This window comes from Mercenaria mercenaria, chromosome 10, assembly GCF_021730395.1.
Source record: "Mercenaria mercenaria strain notata chromosome 10, MADL_Memer_1, whole genome shotgun sequence".
Lineage (NCBI taxonomy): Eukaryota > Metazoa > Mollusca > Bivalvia > Venerida > Veneridae > Mercenaria > Mercenaria mercenaria.
The window spans coordinates 5,833,759-5,857,091 of NC_069370.1; the positions used below are offsets into that span (position 1 = coordinate 5,833,759).

A 23,333-nucleotide genomic window follows, 5' to 3' on the forward strand; every position below is an offset into this window, starting at 1 on the left:
AAAATCAATAAAACCAATAATCCGATATCATCGCTATCGGACGGATTCGTTGATTTCCGTACTAATTGTTGTTGTTGTAGTAACACGAGGGAAAATCGATAATTAAGGTTTCGATGGAGGCCTTGAGAAACAAAAATCAAACAACACCAAATCATAGAAAGAAAGAGTTGTTTGACATGAAAATTGAACAGCATGTAAAACATGTATATTACTTTACGAAACAAGTGTCAGTATACTGATATAAACATTGAATTCCGGAAAAGGGATGCCTAAAGGGGCTCCACTTCCGGACAGTTAAACGCCTTTAAAAACTCACCATTTTCAAAGAACAGTTACACATGTTCGTTTTGATGCATTTGCAATAGCGTGCGAGTGGTGAAATTTCGCATAACAAGGTGGAACACAGTTTTCAGCAATTGTTTATCATTATTTCTTTACATATGGCATTCATTTTCAAAGGGAGACAACTGTTCCTGATTATTTTAAGTACAAATGGCATTCATTTTCAAAGGGAAACAACTTTTTCCGATTATTTTAAGTAATATTTGAGAAAAAGTTGTCTCCCTTTGAAAATGAATGCCATTTGTAAAGAAAAAAAGATAAACAATTGCTGAAAACTATGTTCCACCTTGTTACGTGAAATTTCACCACTCGCACGCTATTGCAAATGCATCAAAACAAACATGTGTAACAGTTCTTTGAAAATGGTGAGTTTTTAAAGGTGTTTAACTGTCCGGAAGTGGAGCCCCTTTAGGCAGCCCTTTTCCGGAATTCAATGTTTATATCAGTATACTGACACTTGTTTCTCAAGGCCTCCATCGAAACCTTAACATCTTTGGTCATTATCTGATGCATTTACAGGCGGGCGGTTTGCTAAACGATGTACTTGAATTGAATGAAGTTTTGGTAATTATTAAAGTGGAAATCAGATCAGATTCTGGGATATCCTTGCTAGAATTTACGCAATTATAATATTTTCTGTTTCAAAATGAAGTTCATTAAGCTTTGTATTATAAATACGGAAGTCGAAAAATTATATAATACTTTATAAATTGTCAAATAAAAGTAATATTTAAGAATATGAATATGTTATCTAAAATATTTAGAAATCGTTACATTTTATACATCGAACACATAGATTTACTTTCTTTTTAATACATGAAACATCATGCTAACGTATATCTATGTACAGAAAAGAAATATTTACGCACAAGAAACTGTCTGTAAATAAAATAAATATTCAAGAATATGAATATGTTATCTAAACATCGTATATACTTCCTCTATACAAAGAAGTATAAAATACAATTTATTTTTATAGCTCTTTGCTCTATACGCGCTTTCTTTCACATATTATGAACATCAGAATATGAGCTTTTGATTCTAAAATATTTTCAAAATTCTAAACCACTAACGTTTTTCGATTTTCATCGCAAAAGGTAGTAAAAGCAGCAAATTCTCATGTATTTCTATAACATAAAGTTTGTCAGTAATTAAGTTTTGAAGCCTTCATAAGAAATATAGCATTTTTTTTTCCAGACATCTGAAAAGTATTTTATTGTCGAACGATCTGGAAGCCGGTCGCTTTAAAGAAAAAGAAATATAGAAATAAAACTAAATACTTAACCCTTACCATGCTGAACACGATTGGTTCTTCCTTTGAAATCAGTGTAGACCATGATCAGCATGCACATCCGTGCAGACTGATCATGATCTGCACTGTCTGCCATTCAGCCAGTAACTGTTTGGTATGCACCCTTTTCATAATTAATAATAATGTCCAAATTGAAAGATAGACAAGTTCATTATTGTAATTTAGCATGGTAAGGATTTAGTTTCTTATTTCGTGCCTAAATAGAAATATCATATTTGTGTGACATGAATAAGTACTGCTGTAAAATACTACTACCATAGTATACCTTAACTATAAATATATTGTTACAGAAAAAAAGCAACATTTAATAACAATAACTTCATCAATATCTCAATTTTAGAATCGCAGACTTAACTAATTAAAAACTTAAGATTTTTCGTGAAATTTGGGCCAGGTTCTTTACTCAGTAAATATTTACGGAACAACCCTATTAACGATGTGAGTTCTAAATTTGTACTGATTCTTCCTACTGTCATACGATTTATGAAATAAAGGTAAAAATCGTAAAAACAAATTTCATGAAAGAAAGGGAAAAGACTATATAAAGACAGAAGAAAGTGAAAAACATATATTACAACGCAAAAACCATAAAACAATAAAAATACCTCTCATTTATAATAAGTGGGGTAACATATCTTTTATGACCCGCCTTGAGGTAACAACACTGACCGGATATTGTTTACCCCTAAGCAATATTGTAATCAGGAAGGTCTAATACGTATCAGTTGTTCCAGTTGTAATACACAATAAAAGTCAAAGGGTAATTTTAAGATATTTGTTACAATTAAATCAAATAATAGATATCGCAATTTTTTAAAACGAATGATTAAAGAATGTACCAAAAACATGCATTAATTAAAGAATACAGAATAATATATACAAAGAATTCGGAAAGAAGCAGAATTATCAGTTCATCAAGGCTATCTTTCAAATTAAAGTTTGGTCATATTATGAATAATAGAAAATGCCTTTTCTTTTTTTTTTTTTTTTTAAATTATTAAAAAATCCCATATGAAGAAAAAAAGATGACCGCGTCGGAGATCGAACCCGGACCGCCACGGCAATAAAAAAGTCTCCAGATCGTTCGGCAAAAAATAATATAGGTATCTGGAAATTAATAAATTAATCATCGTTATATCTCTTAAGAATGCTTTGAAACTCAATTACTGACAGACTATATTTTACGGAAACACATGAGAATTAGTTGCTTTAAGTATATTTTGCGATGAAAATTAAAAGCATTTGTATATTTATAATTGCGAATTAAAGACTAAATCCTCCATAGTGTTATTTTAAACGACAGCGGATCTAGGTTTCGGCGTTTCTGAGTTCAACAATTAATTTGTTTTAAATTCCCTAATTACAATCTTTTTTTTGTCAATGTGAAGTTGCCTACAATCAAAGAAGTATAAAATACATAGAATGGCAACTGGCTGTAATCTCGCGTGAGCTCGTGTCAGAGCGTGATTCGGCGTTATCTTACTAAAAACAAACATCGGCGAGCATGCAGTTACAATTTGTACCTTTAAAACTACATTTAAAATACATGTTAGCTTCTAAAACAAAATTAGTTTAATGAGAAATGGTCTTAAGACACGAAGTACAGGGGTTTTTTTTGCCACCGAAAGAAGCGTGGTCATACGGTGATAATTATTTTACCGATGAATAATTGCTTTCGCATACAAAATGGCGCGTGGAGAAAGCGCCACTTCCGGTAACGAGATCTCGTTTTTTTGTCACGGGAGGTTGGCGAGATTTGCTCTATATGCCTTTCAAGTTGCCAATCTATTTATTTTATAGCTCTTTGCTACAATCTATAACAATTTGTACCGCCAAAGTCAGACTAGCAGACGACAATATTTTCCGTAACAGCTTCCGAGTACTTACGGATAACGGCGGAAAATGCCGGAATTTTTTAAGAAATGTTCACTGTACACAGTAAAATGCAAAAAGGACCAAACAAACCATTATAAAATTTAAAACAAATTACACATAACGAAAATTTAATAATTTTTCTACATTTTTAGGGGTATCGAATTTTGATTTTTTGCGGAAAATATCTCATTTTATCTGTTATATTTGAAAAAGTCAGTTTTTTTTATCCGTTTCCTACAGAGTCTATATGAACTGAGGTGGGTCTATTTAAAGTCAAAAAGGACCAACCAAATATTAAAATGTTTTTTTTAAAAAACATTCATAATATCCGGAATAAATTAAACTTTAATTTGTGGGGTATCGAATTTTTGATTTCCAAATAGAACTTTTTCTATTGAAGTTTAAGTGATTTTTTCCTTCTTTGTTTATATAGGCAAAATTATCGATTTTCCAATAGATCGATGTTACTAAAAGTTGGTAATGAATGCAAAGTTTCAGGTGTTGTAAGTAGAGTGTTGTTACTAGAGTCACGAAGTTGAATTTCGTATAAATGATAATACAGAGTTTCAGGCGTTATAACTAGAGTCACGGACTGGAATTTCGTATAAAAGATAATACAGAGTTTCAGGCGTTATAACTAGAGTCACGGGTTGGAATTTCGTATAAAAGATAATACAGAGTTTCAGGCGTTATAACTAGAGTCACGGACTGGAATTTCGTATAAAAGATAATACAGAGTTTCAGGCGTTATAACTAGAGTCACGGACTGGAATTTCGTATAAAAGATAATACAGAGTTTCAGGCGTTATAACTAGAGTCACGGACTGGAATTTCGTATAAAAGATAATACAGAGTTTCAGGCGTTATAACTAGAGTCACGGGCTGGAATTTCGTATAAAAAATTTCGTATAAAAGATAATACAGAGTTTCAGGCGTTATAACTAGAGTCACGGACTGGAATTTCGTACAAAAGATAATACAGAGTTTCAGGCGTTATAACTAGAGTCACGGACTGGAATTTCGTACAAAAGATAATACAGAGTTTCAGGCGTTATAACTAGAGTCACGGACTGGAATTTCGTATAAAAGATAATACAGAGTTTCAGGCGTTATAACTAGAGTCACGGACTGGAATTTCGTATAAAAGATAATACAGAGTTTCAGGCGTTATAACTAGAGTCACGGACTGGAATTTCGTATAAAAGATAATACAGAGTTTCAGGCGTTATAACTAGAGTCACGGGCTGGAATTTCGTATAAAAAATTTCGTATAAAAGATAATACAGAGTTTCAGGCGTTATAACTAGAGTCATGGACTGGAATTTCGTACAAAAGATAATACAGAGTTTCAGGCGTTATAACTAGAGTCACGGACTGGAATTTCGTATAAAAGATAATACAGAGTTTCAGGCGTTATAACTAGAGTCACGGACTGGAATTTCGTATAAAAGATAATACAGAGTTTCAGGCGTTATAACTAGAGTCACGGGCTGGAATTTCGTATAAAAGATAATACAGAGTTTCAGGCGTTATAACTAGAGTCACGGACTGGAATTTCGTATAAAAGATAATACAGAGTTTCATATGCTGTTACTAATAGAGTCACCTACTGGAATTTCGTATAAATGATAATACAGAGTTTCATATGTTGTAACTAGTAAGAGTCACGGGCTGGAATTTCGTATAAATGATAATACAGGGTTTCGTATGTTGTTACTAGTAGAGTCACCTGCTGGAATTTCGTATAAATGATAATACAGGGTTTCATATGTTGTTACTAGTAGAGTCACCTACTGGAATTTCGTATTAAAGATTATACAGGGTTTTATATGTTGTTACTAGTAGAGTCACGGGCTGGAATTTCGTATAAATGATAATACAGAGTTTCAGATGTTGTTACTAGTAGAGTCACGGACTGGAATTTCGTATAAAAGATAATACAGAGTTTCAGGCGTTATAACTAGAGTCACGGGCTGGAATTTCGTATAAAAATTTCGTATAAAAGATAATACGAGTTGGTATAATAGAGTCATGATGATTTCTACAAAGTAATCAGTTTCAGCGTTATAATAGAGTCACGGACTGAATTTCGTATAAAAGATAATACAGAGTTTCAGGCGTTATAACTAGAGTCACGGACTGGAATTTCGTATAAAAGATAATACAGAGTTTCAGGCGTTATAACTAGAGTCACGGACTGGAATTTCGTATAAAAGATAATACAGAGTTTCAGGCGTTATAACTAGAGTCACGGCTGGAATTTCGTATAAAAGATAATACAGAGTTTCAGGCGTTATAACTAGAGTCACGGACTGGAATTTCGTATAAAAGATAATACAGAGTTTCATATGCTGTTATAATAGAGTCACGTACTGGAATTTCGTATAAAAGATAATACAGAGTTTTATGTTGTTACATAGAGTCACCTACTGGAATTTCGTATAAATGATAATACAGAGTTTCATATGTTGTACTAGTAGAGTCACGGGCTGGAATTTCGTATAAATGATAATACAGGTTTCGTATGTTGTTACTAGTAGAGTCACCTGCTGGAATTTCGTATAAATGATAATACAGGTTTCATATGTTGTTACTAGTAGAGTCACCTACTGGAATTTCGTATTAAAGATTATACAGGGTTTATATGTTGTTACTAGTAGAGTCACGGGCTGGAATTTCGTATAAATGATAATACAGGTTCAGATGTTGTTACTAGTAGAGTCCGTCTGGAATTTCGTATAATGATATGCAGAGTTTCGATGTTGTTACTAGAAGTTTGTTACTGGAATTTCGTATTAAAGATAATACAGGGTTTTTATATGTTGTTACTAGTAGGTCACGGGTCTGGAATTTCGTATAAATGATAATACAGAGTTTCAGATGTTGTTACTAGTAGAGTCACGTCTGGAATTTCGTATAAATGATAATGCAGAGTTTCAGATGTTGTTACTAGAATTAGTTACTGGAATTTCGTATAAATGATAATGAGAGTTTCAGATGTTGTTACTAGTAGAGTCACGGCTGGAATTTCGTATAAATGATAATACAGAGTTTCAGATGTTGTTACTAGTAGAGTCACGGGCTGGAATTTCGTATAAAAGATTATACAGAGTTTCAGATGTTGTTACTAGTAGAGTCACGGGCTGGAATTTCGTATAAAAGATAATACAGAGTTTCAGATGTTGTTACTAGTAGAGTCACGGGCTGGAATTTCGTATAAAAGATAATACAGAGTTTCAGATGTTGTTACTAGTAGAGTCACGGGCTGGAATTTCGTATAAATGATAATACAGAGTTTCATATGTTGTTACTAGTAGAGTCACGGGCTAGAATTTCGTATAAATGATAATACAGAGTTTCATATGTTGTTATTAGTAGAGTCACCTACTGGAATTTTGTATAAATGATAATACAGAGTTTCAGGCGTTATAACTACAGTCACGGGCTTGAATTTCGTATAAATGATAATACAGAGTTTCAGGCGTTACCTTAATGACGAAACATTTGTACAGAGGCGGTAATTTAAGTCTTGAATTTCGTCTTGTATTGTCAGTAGTAAAAGTTTCATGTTTAGTTACAAAAGTCAAAGGCCGAACTTTGTCTTTCCTTATCGATTAATCACAAATATCAGCTTTGAGGTAACTAGATGCACGAACAGGATTTTCGTTTTACCGTAGTGGTAATACAGAAGTTCAAAGTTGGTAACTAGAATCGCAGATTCGACTTTCAGGTTACCTTAGTGATAATAATAGGGCCTGAAAATTCGTCTTACCTCGATAATCATACATTACGTGAGGATTAAAGAGTAGAATCTCGGACAAGAATTAAATCTTACCTTAGAGATATAACAGTAAGCTCGGAAACTACAGCCAAGGACTTCGAGTTCGCCTTACATAAGTTGTAAACAAGTATTTCAGGATGAACTGGAATTTCTTTTTACCTTAGTAATAAAACAGAACTATATGGCTGTGAACTGGAGTCACGGACTGGAATTTCGTATAAATGATAAAAAAAAATGTTTCAGACGTTATAACTAGAGTCACGGACTAGACTCTCGTCTTACCTTAGTGTTAATACAGATTTTCAAGTGTATAGACTGGAATTTCGCTTTATCTTAATGATAGCTCACTACCTCAAGAGCAGGTAGCTTAACGGTCTACCTTAGTGTTTGTATACAGAACTTCTGGGGTAGTAATTCGCCTCACCTAAATGATGATATAGAACTTCAGGTTTGATAAATAGAGTCAAAGTCTGACATTTCGTCTCACCTGAATGACGAAACCTTTGTGCAGGGGCGGTGAATTGAGTGTAAGACTTGAATTTCTTCTTGTATTGTCAGAAATGAAAGATTTATGTTTGGTTACTAAAGTCAAAGGCCGAACTTTGTCTTTCCTTATTGATTAATCACAAAAAATCAGCTTTGAAATAACTAAATTCACGGACAGGACTTTCGTTTTACTGTAGTGGTAATACAGAACTTCAAAGGTGGTATTCGACTTTCGTGTGACCGTACTGATAATAACAGAGGCTGGACTAGAGTCATGGATTGGAATTTCGTCTTTCCTCAATGATCGTACAATACGTGAGGAAAAATGAACATAGACAAGAATTATTTCTTACCTTAGAGTCTCCTACAAGGACCTACATTTCGCCTTACGTAAGTTGTAAACAAGTATTTCAGGGGTTAAAAGTAGATACGAACTGAAATGTCTTCTTACTTAGTAATAATACAGAATTACACGAGTATGAACTAGAGTCACGGACTGGAATTTCTCCAAACATGAACTTATGGGTGGTAACTAGAGTTTCAGACTGGAATGTCGGCTACCTTAGTTAAAAAATACGGATCTCCAGGGGAGAAAACTAGAGTTTCAGGCTGGAATGTCGCCTACCTTAGTTAAAAAATACGGATCTCCAGGGAAGAAAACTAGAGTTTCTGAATGTAGCCTACCTTTAATAGTGAAAATACGGATATCCAGAGGAGATAATTAGAGTTTCAGGCTGGAATGTCGCCTACCTTTAATAGTGAAAATACGGATATCCAGAGGAGATAATTAGAGTTTCAGGCTGGAATGTCGCCTACCTTTAATAGTGAAAATACGGATATCCAGAGGAGATAATTAGAGTTTCAGGCTGGAATGTCGCCTACCTTTAATAGTGAAAATACGGATATCCAGAGGAGATAATTAGAGTTTCAGGCTGGAATGTCGCCTACCTTTAATAGTGAAAATACGGATATCCAGAGGAGATAATTATAGTTTCAGACTGGAATGTCGCCTACAGCGGGAGGGGGCGGGGATAACTAGAGTTTCGGGCTGGAATGTCTTCTTACCTTAGTGACAATACAGAAGTTTAGGGGTGGTATACTTTAAATTTTCAAAAATAAAATGCAAAAAGGGAGATACTTGATCATTATTTAGGCAGAGTTAAGATTATTGTGCCTATTCCTTTTAATAATGTTACATTAAAGTCCCTGCATTAGATTCGTCATTCTCTAAAATATCAAAAAATGTGAAAAATTAAATACAATTACAAAAGGAATAGAATTTTGTTTATAATAATTAGTCAGAGTTATGAGACTGTTTATTTCAACTTCCTCTTATATTAAAGGCCAATGAAATACCTCCATTGGCTTTGGAGCTACTTGAGGCAAACAATAATGATATTGTTGACCACCTTAAAAATCCAAAAGAGGGAATAAGATTGTCAAACTAAAACACAAAAAGGGAATATTTGTGTCGAAATGAAACACAGTAGTTCAAACAAAACTTCACTTCAGGTATTTATTATTGCATTCTGGTCCTACATTGTAAGAATATGCATACGTTTTACTAAAGGAAATAGAACTTGAGGATATTGGTTTTAGAGCTATCTTAGGAAAACAATAATTGAGCTGCGCCATGAGAAAACCAACATAGTGTGTTTGCGACTAGCATCCGCGCAGTCTGGTCAGGATCCATGCTGTTCGCTTTCAAAGTCTATATTTCTCATGGCGCGGCTCATTTTTGATAATACCCATCTTGAAAGGTCAAAAGTGAAACAATTTTGTCAGGTCAAATAAAACACGTTCATATGCAACTTGACTTGAAGCTTGTATAATTGTATTATGATTCTATAATGTGTGATGGTGAAAATGTCTGGTGTAAGGAAATAGCACTTTTAAAGTGCAAAAAGGGTAGTAATTTTGCCAAAATAAAGTCAGAATTACGGGACCTTGTAAATGAATTTGTCATATGATCCTTACAACCTGTTTTGATGTTCAGTGGAATGCCTCACTTGTTTTAAGAGACGTTTTTAAGAAATCAACAATTTTGCTGTACTTGCGATGTCAAAAGGGGAAATTATTTTGTCTAAATGAGACTTTCAGTAGCGGTAACTAGCGTCACGGTCCGGAATTTTATCTTACCTTAGAATTAATACAGTACCACGAGGAGGCAATTAGCGTCTCAGTCCAGAATATTCGGTCCTAGCTAGAATTAATTCAGTACACCAGGAGAATTAATACAGTACTGCAGAGATGGCAACTAGAGGCACGGTCGGGAATTTCGTCTTACCTTAGAATTAATACGGTACTTCAGGGGAGGTAACTAGGGTCACGGTCGGGAATTTCGTCTTACCTTAGAATTAATACGGTACTTCAGGGGAGGTAACTAGAGTCACGGTCGGGAATTTCGTCTTACCTTAGAATTAATACGGTACTTCAGGGGTGGCAACTAGAGTCACGGTCGGGAATTTCGTCTTACCTTAGAATTAATACGGTACTTCAGGGGTGGCAACTAGAGTCACGGTCAGGAATTTCGTCTTACCTTAGAATTAATACGGTACTTCAGGGGTGGCAACTAGAGTCACGGTCAGGAATTTCGTCTTACCTTAGAATTAATACGGTACTTCAGGGGTGGCAACTAGAGTCACGGTCCGGAATTTCGTCTTACCTTAGAATTAATACGGTACTTCAGGGGTGGCAACTAGAGTCACGGTCGGGATTTTCGTCTTACCTTAGAATTATTACCGTACTCCAGGGGAGGTAACTAGAGTCACGGTCGGGAATTTCGTCTTACCTTAGAATTAATACGGTACTTCAGGGGAGGTAACTAGAGTCACGGTCGGGAAGTTCGTCTTACCTTAGAATAAATACGGTACTTCAGGTGTGGTAACTAGAGTCACGAACTTGAACTAAGTGTTATCATTGTGTTTTCCTATTTTTTTAGTTTACAAAAATACAAAAATGTATACTAATTTATTTTAGCTCGATTGTGATGAAAGCTTAAAGCCTATTTGAATCACTCTTGAGTCCGCTTCCTGGAAAAACCAGTACGAGGTCATGGTCGTAACCCTAGTGGGGCTCGAACCAACGACCCCCGGGGTTGAGCGGCCGACACCTTAACCACTTTAGACCACCGCTGTTATCCTATTTGAGTAACGAAACAGAAATTTAACTAATCTCCTCGATATGTCATAACTTAAGGTGTAGTTATCAGTGTAATTTAGTCGAACTATAGGGATAATTCAGAACTTCAGTGGTGGCAACTATAGTTACGGTTTGGAATCGTCTTACCTTTGTAAAAATTTAATACGTCAGTAGTGGTTAATGAAATTTCATTTTACCTTACGTCTTGGTAACAGTGTTTTGAAGAATTGATGACAGCTTTTATCTCTTCTACACTTTGTCTATACCAGAATGTAAGAGTCCCGGACCTGAGTCGTTTACGTCCATTTGTTATTTTCATGATAGTGGTACCAATTTTGTCTTTCATTTCACAATAAACCTAAGCATAGCAAGAAGGAAAAAATAACAAATATCAGAAAGTTGCAGAAAAACCGTTATCACATATTCATTTATGAAAGCGTTTTTTTCCGCGTTGTTCTCTTTTCAGTTAATACATAGAATTAACCTAAATAAAAATTGATTTAATAAAAATTCAGTATTTAACTGATATCATCATATCTATTTCAAAATGGCTTTTACAACCTTTATTAACAAGTGGCGATACTAATAAACTGGAGTTTAATTAAACTTAGAAAATGAGCTGACACTGTATAGTAGTGTTTAAGGTATCCGACCACCAATAAGCAAGTCCTAATAACAGTGCTATTAAAATATGTCAAATAGTGTTGCCTGGTAAGCTGATATGAGCCGCACCATGAGAAAACCAACATAGTGGCTTTGCGACCAGCATGGATCCAGACCAGCCTGGTCAGGATCCATGCTGTTCGCTAAAGGTTTCTTTAATTGCAATAGGCTTTGAAAGCGAACAGCATGGATCCTGACCAGACTGCGCGGATGCGCAGGCTGGTCTGGATCCATGCTGGTCGCAAACCCACTATGTTGGTTTTCTCATGACACGGCTCATATAATTTTGGTATCATTTGAAATTGTATTGACTACCGAAAAAGAAAATGTAAATTACATGACAAAATATGTTATAGATTTTTTTTTTATTTTATAGTTTTCAATGACACTTCAACAGAAATCCAGTTATTGCAGGATACGATTTATCATTTCCCAGTCAAAAACATGACTGTAGTGATTTGTGCATATTATTATGGTCACCTTATTTACTAATTTATAACTTAAATAACTTTAATAATAGTCTCACTGAAAAAATAAATTGTGCAAGGAGTTTACCAAAATAGAATCAGCACATTAAAAGGTGCATTGTAGAGTTTTACCAGGATACGACCTACTCCTCTAGTCATTGAAAAGTTCAGTAAATTGCGAGTTAACCAGGGTATAGTATTCACATTTAACTGTTCAGTGAATTGCAAGTTAACCAGGGTAATATTCTTATTTAAATGTTCAGTGAATTGCGAGTTGACCAGGATGTAATTTACTCATTGAAAAGTACAGTGAACTGTTAGTTTACCAGGATATAATATTCTTATTTAACTAAGATGCACTAAATTTCATTGCTGTGGGTGAGCGAAGGGGGAGGAGTGTTGTAGGTTACTTGCAAACTTAAGAAAACAAATAAGTTGCAAAATATTATATTTAGAAGTCATTTGTTTCGTTTTACATTAAAGTAGTTGAGTTCATATTGTACAAAACAATGTTTAAAGATCCGACAATTCAGTGCATTGCAAATTAATCAGAATATACTATTCGCAATGAAAAGTAAAGTGCACAAACAATAATTTTATTGAAATGTACATTGAACTGTGAGTTTACAAGTGGTCCACTGAAAACGTGTGACATAAAACAATTATAATACATTATTTCTTAGTAATACGTACAATAACTGAGCCAAGATTTTCAGTGCCATCAGGGTCTATTGTATGATCACCGGACCTTGCTTTTGGATTTTCCTTCAGTAAATCGTCACAATTTATCGGCAGTCCTGTGACAATTAATGATTATTGTAAAAAAACTTTTACCATACATTCTTAATTTTTTCTTAATAACCGTGATCTTAATAAAAAAATTCTGCCACGGCCTTAACATCATGTCTTTCTTTGCCAAGATCGTCTGAACATCACTGCATCTCTTGAATATGTGTGTTTTATTAGCGAACAACTTCGAAATAAACGCTGCTTAATAAGGCTGAAAAGTAATCACAAAACTTTAATATCTTGATAAAGTTCCACCACTTCGGTAATAGCTTTTATATCTTGTCGAACGTTTCAACAATTTACTTTATTACGTTTAATGTGATGACGAAAATACTGAAAACAACTCTAACAACAACAACAACAACAACAACAATAATAATAATAATAATAAAAGTAACGTGATGGAATAGAGATGCATTTATTAGTTTATGGTTTATATCTACAGAGTGTAAATGTAAATGTAAATGTAAATGTAAATGTACAGGTCGTTCTGGTATAGTTAACAACTATATTATTTTACTGAAAGACTAACTATGATCATGTTCGGGGTTAATTTAAATGAATACTTGACATTCGATGAAAGTTTGCCTTTTCTCATACAACGTTGCAGAAAATGGCATTTCACTAACTTTCATTGCTAATGGCAAGGGGCAGAATTGACTCAACGTTCTGTAATAGGTTCAGAAAGAAGAACTTACGATGTTCCAGATGCAAAAAATCCTAAAAAGAGATTACATGTGTCTTTCTATACTGAATTTTTTAAAGGTTCATTAATACTTTAAAGCGGCATTATGCGCATCTTACTGCACAAAGTATGTTGTTGGTGAATGTTTTATAAAAGCAATTTTCGGTTGCTGTGCATTTTAAGGTGTTAAATTAACGATAATGCCGCAAAAGTATTTGAAGTTGATGCTTTAGAAATAAAGAAATCGGACTAATACAATAATAGTTCTTTTCTTCAATCTTCTACGCAGTGATCTCCCTTACCTATATGTAGAGATTTCTGAAGTTGAAATGAAGCAACTCACGTGCAGTTTGACTTTTCTCAAAAAGACTGCCCCAGTAAAAAAAAGTCACATTTAGAAACGTATTATTTCGTACTGGTAACAGGAAGAGTTTGGTATATTGGGGTAACCGCTATAATTTCCTCAATCCTTTTTACACACATATCTATTTCAGCTGGATTTTTGCTTGAAAAATGCGCATAATTCAATTTTAAGTTCTTTGAAAACTGGAAACCTATTCGTCAGAATCTAGCGTTTTATTATTCCATAAAACGGTTTTAATAAATTCAGTATGAAAAGACACACATGTTATATCCTCCATACAGTAAACTGTATTCTTTCTGATCAGAAAATCTGAAATTGAACAAATTTCTGTATAAGCAATACTAGTTTTTTAACATATCAGAATTAAATATGACTAAAAAACTAAATATGTCTTATTTTCCCTATGCTGGTTCTTTTTTTTTCTAACTGGAACGAACTTTGCTTACACCCTTTACATCAGACATTTCACTTACATTTTTTTCCTCTCAGTACAAAGAAGACTGCAGCTCGGGAATATTTATAACCTATCTTACATATAAAGGAAAGTTAAGATAATTTATAACTGTAAAAGAAACGAATTTGACTGAAACTAAATCGTACTTACGTGTGCACGTTTTACCATTTCCATCAAAACCATTGTTACACGTGCAAGTGTACGATCCCAAAGTATCAGTACATTGTGCATTCTCATCGCAGTCGTCAGAGCCTTCCTCACATTCGTCTATGTCTGCGAAAATTGATTATCAATCACTGGTTATTAGGTTTGGCTGTGTACGATAGTCATATTAAACCCTTACCCTGCCTGTTAAATTTCTATAATGAGGTTGTCTATCTTTTAATTGGGACAGTTCCATTAATTGTTAAAAGGGGTGCTTACCAAAAAGATACTGACTGAATGGCGAACAGTGCAGATTTTGATCAGACTGCACGGATGTACAGGCTGATCATGATGTACACTGTTCGCAAAGGCAAAATCAATCGTGTCCAGCATGATAAGGGTTAAAACGAAACATTAAAACAAGTCCTAATTTCAATCAAAAAGACAGTCAGAATAATGTACCGTGATTTTACAACTGTCAACGAAAAGCATTTGCAATAAATTCATACGCAGAGATATAGCTGAATAAAGCATTGCTATTTGTAGATAATATAAATTCGTTAAAACTTCTATATATAACCGATACTATCAATCATTAACCTTTAGCCTGCTAAACGTCTAAAATGAACTGGTCAATCCTTCAATTTAGGCAATACCATTTATTATTTGAAGGGGTGTTCACTGAAAATTTACTGACTGAATAGCGAACAGTGCAGACCATGATCAGCCTGCACGAACGTGCAGGCTGGTCTTGGTCTGCACTGGTCGCAAAGGCAGAATCACTTTCAGCCAGCAGGCTGAAGGTTAAAGTACTCCCTGTCTGCAAGAAAGCTGCTTTTAATTTTATCGGTTTTCTTTTTTAAATAAAAGCAGAAATATCAACACATGTTTTCTGTACAAATGTACTGGGGTCTTAATATCGATAAAGTTATGAAGAAGTCTAAGTGTTGTTATCATTTTTGGCCATTTGGGATCAGGCCGACAATTCAATGTTATTTTACTAAAACGAGCCACTATAGGTGGCGCTCGGTGATATGGGGCGTGCTTCCTGCTCTTTCCTGACATAAAATCTCGCTGTACATGCCCAAAATAGGCGTCCATACACTCGCGAAGCAGCAATAACGGATATCTTTTAGTAAATAGACAAGTTATTAAACTAATGCTTTAAACGACTTTGAAAAGTCCGCCAGAAGCAAACATAACTTTAAAAAAGAGCCCAACTTACTCTGGCATTCTCCATCTTCCAGCTTGAAGCCTGATTTACAAACACATTTGTTGGCCTGAACGTCGCACATTTCCGTGGTGATATCACAATGTGTATCGACAGTGCACTGACCTGTATGACATGGTATAGAGACGTAGGTTGGTAGAAATTCTTGACATTTCATATTATACGGAACATACCAAAAACTCTACTCTACAGTACGACACAAACGTATACTTGTTCATTAGAGGAATTATTTATAACACAAACTTTTCTTAAACCGGCAATACAACAGAAGATCAGAAGATTTTGACTTTGTTTATGGAAAAAGAAATACTTGTTCAATTTCCGGCATGCTTAAGAACACAAAAGGCGTCGATAGTCTGATTCAAATTTACTTACGAACACAATGAGTTTCGGTCTTCTGTTTAAATTTACACACGATCACAACGAGTTTCGATCTTCTGTTTAAATTATTATACGATTACAAAGAGTTTCGATCTTCTTTTTAAATTCACTTATGATCATAACGAGTTTCGATCTTCTATCAAAGTTAACTTACGATCACAATGAGTTCCATTCCCATAATAAAAGTTTTCTGTATCGCATCTGCAGTCAAATGTTCCATTTAAGTTTGTACAAATAGCATTACGATGACACATGCCCGGTATTTCACACTCGTTGATATCTATTATATAAAGCAAAAATAGAAATGAATAGTTTTATGTCAGAAGTGTCATATCAATCCCTTATTTATGACATAAATTTTTGTATCTGGTTAAATCAGCAAGTAAGTAGAACTGAAATACCTGCTCTGAAAGCATATATGAGACTTGTTAAAAAGATAAAAAAAAATCTCAAAAGAGTATCTAAATGAAAACAAATAATTGTTAATAAAAGAAAACGGAAAACATTTATTTTGTCCATACATATATCTTATTGCTGGACTTAGTTAGACATAACTTAGGTTCTGCTGGAAACATTAGTTATAATATCTATGTGTCATAAATAATAAAACTCAAACACACACAGTTCTCATTTTCAAGAAAATATTTTCGTAAATGTCAAATACAAGGAAAAATAATTTCTATATGGACTAAAGGAAACCAAAGTCATTTAGTATATATATGCATTCATACCTTATGGTATCCTGGATTTTATAAAAAAAATAAGACATAAAGGTTTAACCAATTTACACCCATTCTGATCGATAATCTGCTTGTTTCTAACATACCTACATTTCACATGATATCTAAAACTGCTTACACAAAACTCACATTATCGAAAACACAGTGAGTTTTAACGTTTGAATGCATTACCGTCACATTTTATATAGGGTGTCCCGGCATATCCCTGTTGGCACTCACACCTTTTCTCTACATTACAGAATGCATTGATGTGGCACTCATTGTTGTCTCTACATGTCTTTTCTGAAATAGGCAACATAAGATACTGGCAAATATCTCTTTGTTTAACCACTTTGGAGAAACGGGCATAATATTTATGATAGGTTAACATGTACTATTATGAAACTTAACCTATCATTTTGCTGAAAATTACAAGGTAAGTGAAGGTATTATTGACAACTGATATCAAACGGACACCTGTCTTATAATAAAAAAATATGCAATTTTTCTAATACGAAAACCGCTTTTTTTGTTATTTCTGCCAAATATTGACAACTTCACTAAAAATTCAACATTTAATCATTATGTTTTTTTTACCTTCAAAAAGCTTTTTTTATTTATGGGTGGGGGTCAGGCTATGAAATGAATCTTGTCGAAAAGCTTTGACAATTATATATACTGGACATAACAGCTAACCGCTATTTTGTCAATATCTTAAAAAATATTGAAAGGAGTTTTTAATTGAAAACATACATTTCGTTTTTCATATGTTATTATATCGTATAGAAATTTCAAAAGTATCGATTCACCCGAACATTATAATTATGTTCATTTTACTGCCACATCCTATTTTTTAAAAAGTCTCATAAAAACGCACATTAAATGCATTTATGTTCTTTCCTCTGAAATAAATTCTTGTTATTTTTGGTAGGATCTCTTGTCTGTTCGGTTTCTATTGTTCCGTTATTGAAGAAATAATATATATCAGAAACAGTGATTTGTCGTTGAATAAAATCATTGTTTGATGTTTAGATGCGAAGGAATTATTATATATATTTTTTTACAAAATTATGCCCCTGTTTCAACTTAGAAATTTTTGGTTAATGTTTGTATGTAAGCTGGTATCTCAGTATCCACCAATAGGAATGGATTGAAACTTCACATACTTGTTCACTGTCATAATCTGACATGCACTGTGCAGGTCCCATAACTTTACTTTGCATATTTTCAAAAGTATGCCCCTTTTTCGACTTAGCACTTTTTGGTTAAGCTTTTGTATGTAAGCTGGTATCTCAGTATCCACCAACACGAATGGATTGAAACTTCACACACTTGTTCACTGTCATGATATGACATGCAATGCAAAGGTTCAATAACTCTGCTTTGCAGTTTTACAAAATTATGCCCCTTTTTCAGCTTAGCAGTTTTTGGTTAAATTCTTATATGTAAGCTGGTATCTCAGTACCCACTTATGGGAATGGATTGAAACTTCACACACTTGTCTACTGTCATGAGCTGATAAGCACTGTGCATGTTCTATAAAAAATAGCCACAGAAAAAAATCCATTACGTATGATCATCTTTGCATCAAGGTCCTTCATCTGTGAATATTTCAAGCATATCCTTCCATTAGTGTTTAAGGAGTTGGACACACAAGATTTTTCTCTACTTTCTATATAGCAATACAATTAAAGGGCCATAAATGCGGTAAAATAGTCACAGCAAAAGTTCATTCCTTTATGGTCATATGCACATCAAGCTTGTTTATCTGTGAAAGTTTGGTGCAAATCATGCAAACAGTGTGGGAGGAGTTGGACATATAAGATGTCGGGACGTACGGACGTACGGATGTACGGACAGCAGCAACGCCATCTGCTCACACATTAATGTGGGGGCATAAAAATCTGCTAATCTGCTCTAATCAAAGACCAGATATAGTTTCTAAAACGCTTAAGAATGAAAATGAAGCAGGAAGAATGGGCGGCCCCTTTCAAAACCCTCTTTTTGAAAACTTCAGAATATGGCTCTCGTCTCTGGTAAGCGCATGTCCGTCTCTTCGCATATTCAGTTCCTACTAATAAAATAAAGTTTTGTTCATAGAAAACGAGGTACGCCCCGCCGAATTACGCCCCGCCAAACGTCACCATGAGCCAATTCATTTCACCCCGGTCTCGTGAGCGGCAGGAAAAAAGGGTGCGACTCTTTTCCATAGGTTACCGAGTCACTGCGACCATAGGTTAGGTAAAACACTATTGAATTTTTGAAGCCAGGTTAAACCTAACCCTAACCTTTCGTCAGTATATTTTGGTGGTGTGTACCTACTCTATAGAATGTGTAGTATGGAAAGAGTTTTTCCGAAAAGAAAATATCGCCGGCTTTTTAAAAAAAACGAACGCATCGGCTACGCGGCAACGTGAGCTACAAATTAAAAAATAAATTCTAATTTGTTATGGTTTTCTACTGAAGCCAGTTCTAAATAAGTTAGCATAATACTTGTGTTGTTTGTTTTCTACCTTTACTGGTATTAGCCCCAAATTTCCAAATGTTTACCCGAAGTTGTATCGCGAAACTATATTATTTGCCGCTTAGCCTATCTCGTAAGACCTGAGAAACGCCTGATAGACCCGGGCAGTGCCGGGAAGCCAAACAAATGTTTATGCGCTTGCCAGTGGCGAAACGGCACACGCCGCAAAAATAAAACGAAGACAAAGATAAAGGGAGTCAGTGGCGTAGTGGTTAGCAGGTTAAACTACAACGCCGGTGGTCCGGGTTCGATTCCCGGTCGCGGCTGATATCCCGACTAGTGTTTAGTGCTGGGTGATTTACTTAAATTGGTACTGTTTCCGGCAGTATCGGCCTAGACTGGATGCTGGTGAGGTAAATATGACGCCTGCCGTGGGCTCGGCTGGAAATAAGTTGTTCCATCGTTTCCAGGTGGGGACTTTCGTCGACTACCCACGTTAAACAAGAAACTTTACTTTAACCTTTAACGAACTGGCCCCATATTGACAATACAATGCTGATTCAGATTACATCCAGACCTTTGTATTTATAAGGACCACTCTTTGGGAAAGACAAAAACGTGGTCTTTATTGCAAAGTGGTCTTTATTCACAGGTTTAAATACAATGTACATTGTAAATGTTAAAATATGAAACAATACAAGCGTTCTCTAAAATTAGGTGGCTTTTATTCAGAGATGGTATTTTAGCACCGGTTTATCTGTATTCAGAAAGTTATCTATAACCTGTGAAGTTTGCTTCTATTTCTAATCATGACATGTATCGTATGTGTGTTTAGTGTAGGAAGAATTTAACGAAGCATGTGCTGTTAAAGCAATCTCATTACGGTTACTCACTTCTCGTGAAAAATGAGTTAACGCGAGAAATTATAAATCTTAGTTTAATGCATTGAATTTGGTTTAGTTCAGTGCATTTATGAATAAACTTTGCCCACAAATATAGTGTGTTTAATGGCTAGCATGATAAAATATCTGACACGAAAGGGGAGAAGACTGTTGATGTCTTCTTGTAGAAGTGCTGACTGTAGTTGCGTCCCTTGGTTATAGTTATATTAGCTTTGTATCGAAAAATATGCACGAGTTCTGCAGCGGAAATATTGCGCGACCTAAGCTAATAATAGTTTTATTACATTATGTATCTACACATATTAATGTTATATAAATATAGTTTTGTTCAATAGCCTGAATAGAATTGACAAAACTGACAAAAAAGTAACTGAACTACACGCAATAGCTACGCGGGTTGGCCACCCTGGTATACACTCAAATAGTCCTATATGATTTTAGATATAAATATATTCAAGTATCTTCATGCATCGTACAGTCATCGCATTTTCGTCTCAATGCACACTGACAAATTAAATAATATAGTTCATGGTTACATCAATTAAAAAAACTTTTAAAATATCACGAACAAATGAAATATACTCTTAAAGCTTTATCTATATAAAAAAACTTGTTTCCATAAACTCATCTTTCTACGATATAAGCGTTTCTCTCTAAACTACGCAGTGTTCTGCAAAAGAAATCAAATGGTTCAAAAGTTCTCATAAGTTTTTAGGTCATACCTCCACATCCTGTGCCATTTAAATACCCGTCGCCCTCAACTCCGGATTTGCATTTGCATATCAAGCCAGTTTCGCCGATTTCTTCACAATCGGCATCTGCGTGGCATACAAGATGTGCGTGTGAACATCCACTCTGCACAAGATCCGTCCCGACAGCATGACCAAAGAAAACACCTTGAAATAACAATGTTGAACTAATTTAGTTCTTGGTATGATCAACTAATATTTTGTTATTTCTGTTAAACTTAAAAAAAAAAATGCTCGTAAAGTTTAACTAGAATATTACAAGTCATGTTAGCCCGTTATTGAACGTCAAGTTGAATTACTTAATTGTAAAGTAATATTGAACTCGTGTGTAGCTAATGTTGAACTTGAAATATTAACTGCTGGTAATGTTGAACCTGAATATCAAAAGTCATGTTATTTAAACCCGTTTATTGAATGTCAAGGTGAATTGGTTTATTGTAAGTATTATTGAACTTGTGTGTAGCTACTTTCTCGTGTGTTGCTATTGATGTTGAACTTGAAATATTTATTGTTCGTTATGTTGATCTATAATATCAAAAGTCATTGTTAAAACCATTTATTGAACGTCAAGGTGCATTAGTTTATTGTGAGTAATATTGAACTTGTGTGTACCTGACTTTTTAAACTTGAAAAATGTATGGCACGTAATGTTGAACTAGACTATTACAATTTAGGTCAAACGGAAATAACTAACAGGGCATTTGACTGGTTGAAAAAGTATATGGTATTTCGAAACAAATATTTAAGATGTAAAGTGGTCTCTCATTGGTGAAATATCTGTTGAATATGTTTGAAAACTGTTTTATTTCTTAAATTGAAGTTCTAAGCCATGATTAATGGAGGAAAAAATATTTGAAGTGTATTTTGTTTGAAAATTCTGCTTGTTTTAGTGATTTGGTATTTTCATGAAATGTAAACAAAAATTCGCTGCCGGACTGGGGGTTACTGACTTGCGGGTGAAAAAAGTGCACAAAAATGATGGTCAACATGTATATTTCTGGCTGTTTTCTTTTAGGCCTTGAATAGTTCTTTCACCCTGGGTAGGTGGCATCAAAAGTTTAAATGTTAGGCAAGGGCTATAACCCAAAACATTACAATGTAAGTCTATGGGAAAACTGTTACTTCCCTTTGACCACAATAAGGTTTATTGAACGTCAAGGTGAATAAGTTAAATTTTAGTAATATTGAACTCGTTTGTTGTTAACGATGTTGAACTTGAAATACTGCTGGTAATGTTGAACAAGAATACTGCCTTGATGAAGTAACTCTATAGTTACAGAGAGATTGCCCGTAAGGGTACCGGTAGATGTAAATACCCGTTCACGTTTCTGTTCCGCATTGAATTGCTTTATACTTCTTATATGTACTTGTAATGATAAACAACATATATGCCATGTCGTGCAGCTCAAGAAAACCTTTTTTCTGTTCATTTTACACTGAAATATATTTCATGTTAAAATCAAAGGTCTGAAGGACCTGATAGTCTTTCTGTTATAACTGTCGTTTAAAGAATCACGTTAAAGTGTATGGGGGCATTTATAGCACAGAATGTTAAAGTATATTAGGTTATTAACATTTGGACGAGTAATCAAATGAAAGATCATATTGAACAGGCCGATATATATTTACAGTATTGTACTGAATATTGTTAAATAATTGATTTTACGAATCTCTTTTAGCATCGCCATTTTAGAACTAAGAAGTGTCTTGAATGTCGACATAGTATTGGGAAATACCACCACGTGATCAGGACTCACCGACTGTAAACTCTTTGACTGACGGACTTAATTAATAGTATTAAAGAAGCACTTTTGTACTGTATGGCTAGTGAAATGAGTGCAACGTGATTATATAAAATTTGGATATTTTGAGGACATCTGTAATACCAGCAGAAAATATTCTCCGATCATTAGTGGGTAATATGACGCAAAATAAGAACCACTCACACTTTGTTGTTGCTTTATCTCTTTGATAACGTAGAGCAAAGAAGATTTTTGTTACATTCTACCAACTTTCAATGAATCAAAATTTTGTAATAGCTTAAGGTCTGATAGGTCTAACCCATTCTTTACAACAACAAAAAACAGACTGACAGAAAAGCAAATAGATTCTGACTGTGCTGACTCTTGTAGTCACATTGGAAGCTTCTTAATAAACTTTCGAAAATGAACAAGAAAATACATGTTTATGCCAATCGTTACAGATATTTTACTTAAGGGAGATTTCATTCATTCCAAAGTTTGTCTGTGTAAGTATCGTACACTTTTAGACCATTTGCATGCGTGGTATTGTTCTTATAATGTGTATATGCATCGAAATGTTGTTTGAATACAGACAGATACCAAAATGTAAAAAAAGTGCGAATCAGGAGAAAAGCTCTTGGC

The 23,333-nt window shown here is 34.4% G+C and overlaps 1 protein-coding gene across 1 annotated transcript in view; it reads right to left on the reverse strand.

The window, feature by feature from the left end:
- LOC123560993 (uncharacterized) overlaps positions 1–23,333 on the reverse strand; it is a 164,841-nt gene that overhangs the window by 114,780 nt on the left and 26,728 nt on the right. The window contains exons 3-9 of the mRNA XM_053552200.1: positions 20,923–21,096; positions 17,027–17,137; positions 16,270–16,395; positions 15,729–15,839; positions 14,510–14,632; positions 12,761–12,864; positions 11,135–11,295 (exon numbers count right to left, since the gene is read on the reverse strand). Coding sequence (XP_053408175.1) covers positions 11,135–11,295; positions 12,761–12,864; positions 14,510–14,632; positions 15,729–15,839; positions 16,270–16,395; positions 17,027–17,137; positions 20,923–21,096 — 910 coding nt within the window. The remainder of the gene's footprint in view (positions 1–11,134; positions 11,296–12,760; positions 12,865–14,509; positions 14,633–15,728; positions 15,840–16,269; positions 16,396–17,026; positions 17,138–20,922; positions 21,097–23,333) is intronic.